At 38.2% G+C, this 12,270-nt stretch overlaps 1 protein-coding gene across 2 annotated transcripts in view; it reads right to left on the minus strand.

Moving 5' to 3' along the window:
- Positions 1-728: 728 nt before the first annotated feature.
- ARF4 (ADP ribosylation factor 4) overlaps positions 729-12,270 on the minus strand; it is a 17,668-nt gene continuing 6,126 nt past the window's right edge. Inside the window, exons 1-6 of one of the 2 annotated variants that reach the window (XM_026079008.1) lie at positions 9,954-10,111; positions 5,726-5,806; positions 5,074-5,183; positions 3,624-3,695; positions 2,930-3,055; positions 729-2,010 (exon numbers count right to left, since the gene is read on the minus strand). In XM_026079008.1, the coding sequence (XP_025934793.1) occupies positions 1,924-2,010; positions 2,930-3,055; positions 3,624-3,695; positions 5,074-5,183; positions 5,726-5,806; positions 9,954-10,008 (531 nt within the window). In that variant the 5' untranslated portion in view covers positions 10,009-10,111 and the 3' untranslated portion in view covers positions 729-1,923. Of the gene's footprint in view, positions 2,011-2,929; positions 3,056-3,623; positions 3,696-5,073; positions 5,184-5,725; positions 5,807-9,953; positions 10,112-12,270 lie in introns of those variants that run through there. The other variant, XM_026079007.1, reaches the window with a different exon arrangement.

The raw sequence follows: 12,270 nt of genomic DNA on the forward strand, positions 1-12,270 counted from the left end.
TACATGAACCTTGGTCAATACATAAGACAACTCATTTAAGGTGCAAGCAAAACCCTACTCATGCTACTCTATCTCCTGGGTTTCTGTTACACATTGAATACAGTCACTGGCTACGTATCTTCAAGAGCTCTGGAATTTTCTCTAGTTATTTGTGTTCACAATGACAAGCGTGACAGCACTTCTTAGAAGTTTCAACCTAAAGTTACAGCAGAAGATGCCTTAGACGTTACTCAAAACAACTGAAAGTAGTTTAGGCTTACCAGACCTTGTCACAGGGTTTTCTTGCAGGGATGATAACAAGACCTGGGCTAAAAATAAGAGAGGAGTTTGGGTTAATTCTGCAGTTAAATCATACTTTGGGTTCCTAAGGACATACAATTAATATGCAAGATTGAGCCATGTTTGTATCCATACAGCAGATGGATTTTTTTTTTTTGAGGCTGCTACTAACGAGTTTTTTTTTTTTTTTTTTTAAAAACAACTCTTTTGTTCTATTGTTCTAAGTTAATTTAAGTGGGTTTGGGGGCTGGAAGGAAGAATAGGAAAGCAGACAGCACTCACACGGAGTTGATTTTTGGGGGTATCACCATTAATATAACATTGACCAAATCCCTGTAGAAGTGTTCCAGTTAAGTTTCCAGGCAGCCACTAAGAAAATCTGTGATTCTGCTGCTAGAACCCATGTTTTTGCTTTAAGGCAGATACAACTATGAAACAGACATGCATACTTTTCAGGCAGATCGTATTTGTTTTATTACAATTTTTGTAGCTGTTAGTATTTTCATTTCTGGACATCTTAAAAGGAATTTTAGATTTACAACTTCAAAAGACACTTACAGAATTATAGAATTCTTGATGACAACTACTCTACTGCACTGTATACAATTTCATTGCCCACCTTTAGCATCTCCCATCCTATACAGCTCCAAAAAAGTGAGAATCTGAGATTTATGTTCACATTCAAGCTGCAGAAAAACTCAGTATATGGAAAAAAAACAAGTGACAACTTGAAGTTTAACTATTTCAGGAATCAAGAGCATACACAGAACTATACATTTTATCATTTTATTAGGAATAATTCCAAGTGGGTTATGAAGAAACTAATCCATTGAGTTTGATGAATTTTCCAAAATTTCTTTATGAAGATATGTTCACCAACAAACAGTAAAACTTCAGCAGAACTATTATACACTGGGCAAAAATAGTCAGGCTGATACCAAAAAGCAACATGCAACATAAAAAAAAAGATACAATATAAAGGAAGACAATCTGCTGAATATTAAAAACAACCTCAACATGAGCTCTTCGCAACCAGCACAGAACTATTCTACCCATCAAATCCAATTCACACAAAGGCAAGTTGGGCTGATAGAACCCAAGGATTAATAAAATGTTCCTCAGTGCAGTAGATCTGAATAGTGTTTTAGAGCATTTTCTTGGCTGGAACAAGCAGTATTAGGAAGTCTTTTTGGCAAGGGAGAGAAATAAATACATATGGAATGCTACATTTTTAAATCAGCAGACTGTCTGAGGAATGAAACAGGGCATCAGTAAACTAAAAGTAGCAGGAAGAAAAAAAGGTTTTTTCAAACATTAATTTATTGGGGCTCAAAAGAGTATTCCAAACAGATTTTAAAGATGTCACAATAACTATATTCAGGCATTTAGACTAACAAGGGGAATAAAATCAGAAGATACACTTTTTCCAAGTTAAGGAGATATTTTTATCCAAGCATATTGCTACCTTTGCAACATGTAGCTCGGTAAACAATAATTGGCAACAAAATAAGTTGAAACGCTGTAATATCCTGCCCAAATCAGTTCCAGATACTGTAATAACCAAGATGCAAACTAATTTTGTTGTAACAAGCCTAGACCACTTATATCAAACATGTCCCTGGTGAAAGAGTCATCCAGTTCGAGTTAGCGTTTTGAGAGTTCGTTTGACAGCCAGTCAAGTCCCTCATACAGACCAGTTCCTTGCGTAGCGCAGGTAGCTTGGACATACCACTGTTAACAGAGAACACAGACAAAGATTAAATTAGAATACTGCCAAAATGCAAAGTTGTCACAGTACGTGACACTCAAATACAGACTCAGAGTTCTTTAAACATTGCTTTGCACCGTAAGTAGAGTCAATAGTGAACAGATGGTATTTTCATGAGTTCTAAAGATGTATATAAATAGGTAGAGTTCAGAGATTCTTCAAACACTCAGTGCTGGACTACCAAATGCTAGAACACAGTATTAGTGAAGAAACAAAATAAATTCAGAAATAACTTACATTTGCTTTATATGCTGAAAACTATCTTCACAGAATGGTCGAGGTTGGAAAGGACCTCTGCAGATCACCTAGTCCAACCCCCCTGTTTCTTGTTTTCGTGAGAATGGGCATGGAATTATCTAACCTACAGATCTCCAAAACATTTTCTACGGATATAATTTTAGGGTGTCAAAATACAGAGGTGAAGCAAGTATTATAGAAAGATGGATAGTTTATCGGAGTCAATCTTTCATCTCAAAGTCTTCTGCAGATGAAATGATGATGATTCAGGAGTTAATTTCCTTCCATCTTTATAGGGGCGAGAATACAGAATGCATTTTCTTCCTCAGATAACCAGCATCAGGGAAAGCACACCACATACTTTGTCAAATATGCTGACAGCTACATTTCAGTGACAGCCTGGAATATTTGAATTTTTCCAGGAAAAGGTGAGAGATTAAACACCTGCAACAGCTGTAGACATTGGATTAGGCTTCTAAATCACCTCTGTTGAATGAGGAGCTTAAAATATGCATGACAGTTTAATAGCAGATACATGCATGTTTTTACAGAAAAAGATGAAAACTTTCATTTAAAGGAAGATTATGTTTACAGTCTACAATAAAGGAAACTAGAGTTCAGCAACCAGGAAAGTTTAGCACTTACAGTTCTGTTACGCAGAGACTGAAGACCTAGTTTATCTGTCATTTCACTGATTGCCATGGCATTTGGCAGATCTTGTTTGTTCGCAAACAGAAGCAGCACTGCATCCCGCAGCTCATCCTCCTGAAGCTAACAGAGTAAATGGCCATGTTACTAAATTAATTCACTTTAGTGCTTGCTGAAGTAATTGAAGTACTTAAGAAACATAAATACTGACTGAAGGATTATAAACCTTTCCATTCTCACTCCTGAAGTCACCAGTAACTACTTAATGCAATTAACAGGTACCCAACCGAACTTCTGCTGGAACAAGTAAGGAAACTTTATTTCACTAGACAGTGTAAATCCACTGGCCTCTGGCTGCTGAAGTTTTTGGTGCCAAATTGTTCTTCTGAAAAATCTTTTCTGTCTGCTACATTTCTCTTAAGATTTTATGGAGGAAAGAAAGGCTTTGACATATTAGTAGTTCTGAAACTAAAGCTTTCTCTAGAGTTCTAGTTGTAACTCAGTATTATGTGACCCAGAATTACAAGGTGTGTACAATAAACGCTGGACAAATTCACTAAAATCATAAAATCCTAAAGCCCTCAGGTGCTGATATGCATCTCCAGCAAACAAAACCCCCCCCTTCAAAATAAGCATAACAATTGTATTTCAATGAAGTTACTAATATTTCAATGAAGTTACTAATATTTACCATTTTCTGCAGCTCTTCTGCAGCTTCCTGGATTCTCTCTCTGTCATTGCTATCTACCACAAAAATGAGGCCCTGCAAGAAGTTAAGCAGTTTTGAGAAACCTTTGCAAATTGTAGACATGCAGCACCATTTTAAAAATCAAAGAACTCTTATGAAATACTGTAACCATCCCCTCCCATATTTAAGCAAATTTGACAGAAATCTCTGCATAAGCAATGCAAGATGGCTGTATGAACAGCTACATCATGAGCATCAACTGCAAAATTTAAGTAGGCCTTTAAAATTAGAGTTTAAAAAAAAAAAGCAAAAAAAACACAGAAACATCAGTTTAAAGATTACAGTGGGAATCATTAATTTGAGGAAAACAAGCAAAATTTGATAAGCTAATTCTCCCCCCTCCCTTTTCACTCACTGTATTACTTTAAAAGCAGCTAGAGAATCATAAGTGCTTCATCAAAAAGCACTAAAAAAAGTTTGCTCACAAAGTTTGTACCAATCAGTATTTCTAATGGCATCTCAATTATTCAAGTGTCCTCCTTACACTCACACACACATACACACACTTTATGTACTCGTAAAATCTCGACTTGAAAGCTTTATATTTTATCGTTCTCTTTAAGGAAAGAGAAGCATCTCTTTCTTAAATCTTCAATAACAAGGCTGAAATAGGAACTGAAAATAAATGTTACTTGGCTTGCAGCTGTATTTTGCCAGCTCCTTTTTGCCCATCCAGACTTCTCTACTTTTCTGTACCCAACTATCGCACCCATGCTGCTGCAAAGAAGTTTTTTTTAGAAACAATTCTATATTCAACACAGCCAAAAAACCACCCCTACAAGCTTCCCAGTACTAATAAGCCACTTATCTTACTACTTGTGAACCAAAGGGAAGAATCATTTATGTCACCAGAAATGACAGCAGGCACATCAATGTGAAGCTGACATTCTCTAACCAATCAGTAACAAAGACCCCTTTTATGACATTTTTAGATACTGCGTATACTAAATATACTGATACAGCAAAATGAAAACTGTATAATTTGAGGCTGATTAGAAGAAAAGCAGAAGGGTGTTTAGACAGTAACATTTCTTTATATATAAACCAATGCCAGTTCAAATAGATCATCAGACAAAGCAGCGACACAGCAAAGTTAAAGAGCCCCACTGACAAAGGAGCTGCTCTAGCACATTACAGAACACTGGCTCCAGGCTAGTCCTGAAGGACTTCACTCCTGCCAGGCTACGCTCACGACTAAGGCTTGAAGCCTTCAGGGTAACAAAGCAGCTTCACCTAGACCAACAGGTGAGTATCCTTCAGAACTTCCAGGAGAGAGCGAGCACCCTTTCTGAAAGGAAGGGACAGAAGACAGTACGCTTTCCATACGTACGCTACAGAACAGAATGAGCCCTTACAAAACAGGTCTTTACTCTTCTCAACTCAGAACTCTTACCTGTGTGTTTTGGAAATAATGCCTCCAAAGAGGTCTAATTTTATCTTGACCACCAACATCCCAAACTGTGAAACAAATGTTTTTATATTCTACTGTTTCCACATTAAAACCTAAAATAAAAGAGTCAAGTAGTTAGAAATAGTTAATGCTAAGGTTAACAGGCAATTGTAATCATCTCAAAGATAGCCACTTCCCCAATTTTACTTCTGGCATTTTAATACTACACTCCATATACTCTGGGAGTTCAAAAAGCAAACTGATGGAAGGAAAAAAAGAAGAAGAAGAGAAAAAAAAAATCACTCAAATCCAAGTACACCATATTTGGTTTAAAATATCTTTCAATCGCAAACTGCTGGAGGCTCAGGACGTTTGGGGGAAGTATCTCATCTGGCCTGCTCCTATACTCCTGACCATCTGTACTGGCCACCATCAGACACAGGATTCTGGACTAGATGGATCTTTGGCCTGACTGAGTAGGACTGTTACTCTGTTATGGCAGTACTAAATCCTATAAAATATTCTGAAAAGACTGTTTTTGTCTTGATTCCTATGCTAATAGCAAAGACAACAAATTCTCACACTCTCTAGAGCCTGTCTCTGCAACCCAAATTTAACATAGTAAAAACGAAGAGTTCGGAATTGGTTATCTTACCAATAGTGGGAATCGTGGTGACAATTTCTCCTAGTTTCAGTTTATAAAGTATAGTTGTCTTACCAGCAGCATCCAAACCAACTAGAAAGAACAGAAAATTTTGTTTAGTTCACAATATAAACAACAACCTGATAATTTCAAAGACATGTCATTTTAAATATGACAGTGTGTTAGTTTTTTCAGAAAGGGGGGGGGGAAAGCTTTTAAAACGCTCTTCAGTTATTTTTAATATACTACTGTATGTTTCTCCTCTACCCAGCACTGAGAGAGAATCCAAGCAATGAAGAAAACAAGCTCAATAACAAATTTTAATTCTCAACCCACAGGCTCAGAACTTGCTAGTCATCTTCCCTAGCTATTACTGTTTTAACTGATCTCATGGTTGCTACTTCGCACTCAAGCGGGGGAAGGTCTCACTTACTCATCTTACAGCTAAGGCCAATTTCACACATACCTGAACCAACATGAGCTAGCACTATCACTGGAAGACACTTCAGTCTCTTTTATTCCAGTCCCTTGTCCCTTTACTAAAAGGTTTCTTTTGTATTGACAAAAATATATGCCTGTTGGGAAACTCCTGCCCTCCCATCCCATATAAGCTGAGGGCTGTAAAACTTTGCCACATCACTTCTATTCATTGAGATCTACTAGGATGGTTTCCTTAGAAGTCCCCACCTTCCATCTTTCTATAAAGTCTTTTGCCCTGGCATTTGCTTCCCTGTTGCCACAATAAAACTTAAATTTGCTGTCTTTCAAGGTAAATTGTGGGATTAATGTGTGATCCTTAGAAAAAATTAATAAATCGGAACCTCAAAGACATTTTTAGAGAAGCATCACTAACATTGTGGGCATACACTGCAGTTTCCTAAAACTGTTTGTGCAACTGCTGATTGTTACACATTTCAGAACATGTAACAGTGACTCAAAACACAATTCTTTACATTAGCATCCAATGTCTAATGCTTGAGTAAAGAGTAGGCATTAAGCACTTAACACAGCAATAGCTTGAATAAAAAGTCTATTTGTGAAACTTGTATGTTCAATAAAATTTTGCCCAAATAAAAACCAAAACCCACATCCAATTTAAATCAAATAATACTTGTACAAGAAACTGAATGTTATCATTGCTTGATAATATTGTAAGTGTTCTAAGTTAATATCCTACTTGGTGACTGCCATATATTAAGTTTTGAGTGCTTTGTTGACTTGACTATTAATAACGCAGCTGTTCCTTAGTGTTGCAATAAAGTATAATTTGAAATTAGCTACTTAGAATGAAACCAAACTCTTAAAAAAACCCTCCTCCTTCTTAAGACAAACTGCTGTTACAGCAAACTACTCACAAAACCTACCTGTAAGTGTCCTATATTATGACAGTTATGGTCAAATGAATGTTTAAGAGTTATGTTTCCTACTGTCTACGTGTTTGTCTCTTTCAGAACCACACACATGAACAAAAAATATAGGATGCAGTAGAAGTTTCATATGAACTTGCAAGTCATCAAACTTCTAAATGTTAGAATTTTCCTACAACAATAAAGTGTCAGGTAGCCTTAGAAAACCCTTTAAGAGAACTCCAAAACCCTCAAATATTCCATGTGCACTGAAATAATGTCTTTAACAGCACAGTGCTTGAAGTCCAACACTTTCCTTACAGAGCTCAGCCTCAAGTTAACATTTATAGGATGCCTAGACATTTAAGAGACGTCACGCATGTGCATTATATATGACAGTTTTCCGGTAACTGAAAACCAAGAGCATTTAGAGAGCCATCAAACTAAAGCTACACATATGCACAAACTCTTCCCCCACCAAAAAGAAAAAACAAAAAACCACAAGCCACACACCGAAAGCCAAATAGTTATCTGTAGAACAAACACTGACAGCTAGATTTGTTACCATTAGCAACGGCAGAAAAACGGCTTTAGCTACACAGATAGTTTTAGTGCATTTAGGAGTTATACTATAGATACAGATAAAGAAGAAAAGTTAACTTCAGTTAACCCAAGGTACTTATGGTACAGAAGATACTTATGGTACTAAGAATCAGGAGTTTATCAAAGAAACTAGAAACTTGTCAAGAATTTAAACTGTTGCCTTAAGATTTGCCTGAACTTAAGAAGTTACCGCCCCAGTTACCCACCCTGCTCTTGGGCCAGAGCCTACTACTGCCACAGTGGAGTTTGCAGAAGAGTACATAGCTGTGCAAGCACAAAGCCCAGAGCCTTTGCTTAAACACATTCTTATCCACAATTTTAATTAAGCTGCTGGACTTTGCACCGAGGCAGGCTGAGTTATGGATACATGCTCTCTTCTTCTGACTCCACAGTTGAGACAGCAGCTTTTAGCAGAGCAAAGGCAACTTCTGCAAATCACCACAACCAGATTTGCAAAAACAATCACTTTTAGCCAAATTATAAATCTTATGAAGTCTAAATAATCAATAGTCATCAACAGCATAGCCTCCGTTCATACTTCTTATACCAAGTTACCAGTTTTCCCCTTTTTAGAACAAGAATTTTCAGAGTACCAAACCACATTTAATCTCTTGAGCTGCTAAGAAGCAGAACTGTTTCTTTTAGTAGCCCAGCAGTTTGCAGTACTTGCTCTATCAGTTATTTTCAAGAATAAACACTTGCTTAAGCTTGTCAAGGTACACTAAACTTAAACCTATGCGTTACCTCCGTATCACAAAGTTTAAGTCGATGTTACCCATCAAGATAAAAACCTAACCAAATCTTAAATCCCAAAGTAATCTAAAACAAATTTCCAACACTAGATTTTCACTCCGATTCCACTGTGTGACTGCCCATTGACAAAACTGAGGTGCGAGAATCTCAATGTAGTGTGTGACTGCCAACAGTTGTATTGCAAAGCATTAAGATTAAAGGACAAGTGGGAAGCAGAGACTCGCACATGCAACCATTTATCTTTAAACCGAGCCAAACATCCTCTTCCTCTAGCTAGAGAAAAACCATCAACAATGCTTCCAGTTACTATGAAAGCAAGTATAGTTCTAAGCCCTTTACTCCTCTCAGAAGTGTTTTATTTATAGTCTTACCAGTCATGTTTCTAAATCCTAAGCTTGCAGTTCACTTGTCCCTGGGAACACCACTCCTGTGATCACCTCACATTGAAGGGAAGAACCCTGAGGTTCTTCCTTGAAGAATTACCAACTTCCTACTTTGATCATTGGTGGCTGCATATGAAGTTGCCTAGGTCACCATAGCATAAAATGTCGTATAAATGATAGATTTATAAAAAAAACTCAAAAAACAGAGTTTACTTCTCAAATGGAATCACCATCAAGACCAATAGACTGTGGTTGTCAGATGAAGATTTCCAGGAGTTTAGTATAGAATACGATGTGTTGCTGCTTCCAACGTGGATGTTGCCCATAATCAGAAAAGGGAGAGGGTGGGGGGAGACAAAACAAAGAAAACCAGCTTTCTACTTCATTTCTTAACTGATTTGAAATCCATGTTACAAACAAAATCCATCTCAAAAAATAAAGAGAACTAATTAATCCCCATTTACTACAGTTTTGTATTCCTTCACCTTTCTTTTGCCTTGAACCTAGTTTTCTCAAAACTTGACTTAATTATCCTTAACATACTATCCCTCTTTCAAATATAGTTTAAAGTGGAGAATTCTTTGGAGGACATGCAGGGATGATTCTCTGTACAGCTTCTCAAGACAACACATACACATAAATGAATAGCACGCAAACTTACTGTTATTAGAAAATAACAAATAAAAAATGTCTGAATAGTTACCTGCTAGTACCATAAGATAACTCCTAAACAATTTAACAATTTTTAGTGTATTTAGTAGTTAGATTTCTATTTGAAACTTCTGAGTAGCTACCATCTCAGTTAACACACAACTACAAGAGACAGAACACAAAATAAATTACGATACCGAAGGGTGCACAGCAAATAAAAATTGTTCCTTTTTAAGCACAAGAAACTGAGCAAAGAGTTTTACAGATAAGTACATGCAAGGCTAGGACTCAAGAATTTCTCCACTCTAATGCTAAGTTTGCCCACTGTAACTTTGCTAAGTCATTAACAGCTGTTTCTTTTCTCTTCCCTCATGTTACTTCCATCTATAAAGTAGATGGAAAAACTTTTATGCTCCTTTCCTCAGAAACATGCTAACTACATATGTCTAAAAATATTTAATTACACAAGTGCATTTTTCAAACAGAATTTCAGGAATGGTGTACCATTAAACATTGTCCTTTTATCACAAATGTAGCTTGAGACTATCAAAGATGGCATTTCATGTTTGGTGTTGACGCATTATGTTTCAGATGCTTTCAACATACTTGATGAGAAACACTCAAGATTCTGTAGAACTCAGTAACACAAGGTCTGTCTTGAGAGCTGAATCAATTCTCCTTTACCTTGACTTTTTAGAGGAACAGAAGAAAGTTATCAGCCTAAGGGAAGTTTCAATCATAATTAATCATCTGTTCACTATCAACTCACCCATATAATGTTTTCCCCTCTAAGTATTTCCCTGTAAACATCTTACCCAGGAAAGCTACCTCACTGGTATACATGCAAAAACTTAAAGGTCTTACCTTATCTAATTTATTTTCAAATCATACATTGAAAATTAGCATCTTTGAAGAAAAGTTTAATTCAGTCTCTGTGTTCATTCAGACATTTGCCCTCAAATTGTCAAAGTGGTAATTATGATGTAGAATATTACAAAGAGCTTCTTTTTCATGTCACAGCAAAACAGAGCTATGTGATCTGCAGTACAATATACTATGATTCTAAAAAATCCAGTTTAGTTCCTAAACGAGACTGTCATCACAACATATCAATGTTTAATCCTAATACACTGCCTAACAAATATGGAGCAGCCTCATGCTCTGATCAAGCCATATATTTTGAATACAATCAAACCCTTAAAATCTGAGTTCAGGGGAAAAAAAAAACTGATGCAAATGAACCAAATATTAGAAAGTGTGACTCAGTAACCCCATATCTAACCTGGATTTGAACTAATTGCCTACCGATGATGGAACTAAAGCACTGCAAGTTATTTTTAATCTGTATGACATTGCTTGCCTGTTTTCATTATTTTGCAGAATGCAACAGAATTACAAATATCATAGACACTATCTTGTCTTACAGTCAGCTCATTTGAAGATTACATATTATTCATTTAGAGTAATATGAGGAGTCTAACTGCTATGCAGACAGTCAAATAACTTCCTTAAAACAAACAGATGTACTAAGCTGTCTTAAAGACAAAAAGTACTCAGGTATTAATAAAGGACTCTACCATTACGAAATGCACGTAGAACACAAAAATAATAATTAAAAAAAGAGCACTGTATTTGGTGTCTGCTGTGCACAGCCAGGCAGTGCTAGAGATGAGCTAGTGTGCCAAGAAGTTTCATAGCTGAGATCTAGGCTCATTGCTGGTTGTATTGAAATGAGCACTTCATATAATTTCTTAGGAAAAAGTATTTCAGTCAACTGCCATAAATGAAGTTCCATCCACTTCAGCAAAAGAATCTGAGAAAAATTTGGGGTGTAAGATTTGTGTGTACATAAGTCTCAATGGCGTGGAAAAAGGCAGGGAAGAGCTGAAGCCAAGGAGGAAATACTGAATCCAGTGTGCTTGCTCTGACCTTTTGAACTACAATCTTAAAGGTAGAACCTTAAGGAGCCACTGGCTCAAACGGTTACACAATCCATTTCAAAAGAAAAGAACTACAATCTAATTCTAAATAAATAATTACGTGCAAGTAGTAAAACTAATCAGGCGTTGCAAAAGGGGGTTTTATGGTCTTGTGCATGAGGCACAGGAGGATTAAAACGCACAGATCCTACACTGAAATGTCCTTTCACAAGGGACGCGATCGCTGTCAGAGATGCAGACAGACACCTTAGTTGCTGAAAACCAGCCATTTTACGGTCAATTCTAAAGCTCTCAGTGCTCAACACACTCGGCTTTGTCACATCCTGTTCAGAAAGCCACACTGCTCGCACACCAGAGCTGCACACTAAGAACACGACCGCACACGCAGCGCCTGGAAAGGCCGGTCTCGCTCGCCGCCGCGGCGCGGGGACACCCCGCTCAGCCCCGCGCATCCCCCCGCGCAGGCGGGCGCCGGCTGCACCTACTGCAATTTGATCTTTGTTCTACATTTTGCTTTCGCCCGACGCAAGCGGAAACGCAGGTGCAAGGAGAAAGGGCTAAAGCCTCGCAAGCCCGGCTGCGGCCCCCGCGGAGAAGGGGGCTCCTGCCTCCCGCCGCCCAGCGCACCCGCAACCCCGGGCAGCAGGATTTTGGGGGGGGGGGGGAAGAAGAGGAGGAGGAGGAGGGAGGAAAGGGAGAACACGGAGGAGGAGGAGAAGGGCGGGCAGGCATCTCCCCGCTCCCACCCCTTCCCCCACCACTCCTTCTCCCCCCTCCGCCGTGCACTTCCCGCAAGCCCCGAGCAAGGGGGGGGGAGCCCCCCGCCGCCCCCTACCCCGCCGGCGGGTCGCGCCCGTGAGGGAGGCGGGCAGGCAGCAGGC

This window comes from Apteryx rowi, unplaced genomic scaffold (assembly GCF_003343035.1).
Source record: "Apteryx rowi isolate R43461 unplaced genomic scaffold, aptRow1 scaffold_49, whole genome shotgun sequence".
Taxonomy (NCBI): domain Eukaryota; kingdom Metazoa; phylum Chordata; class Aves; order Apterygiformes; family Apterygidae; genus Apteryx; species Apteryx rowi.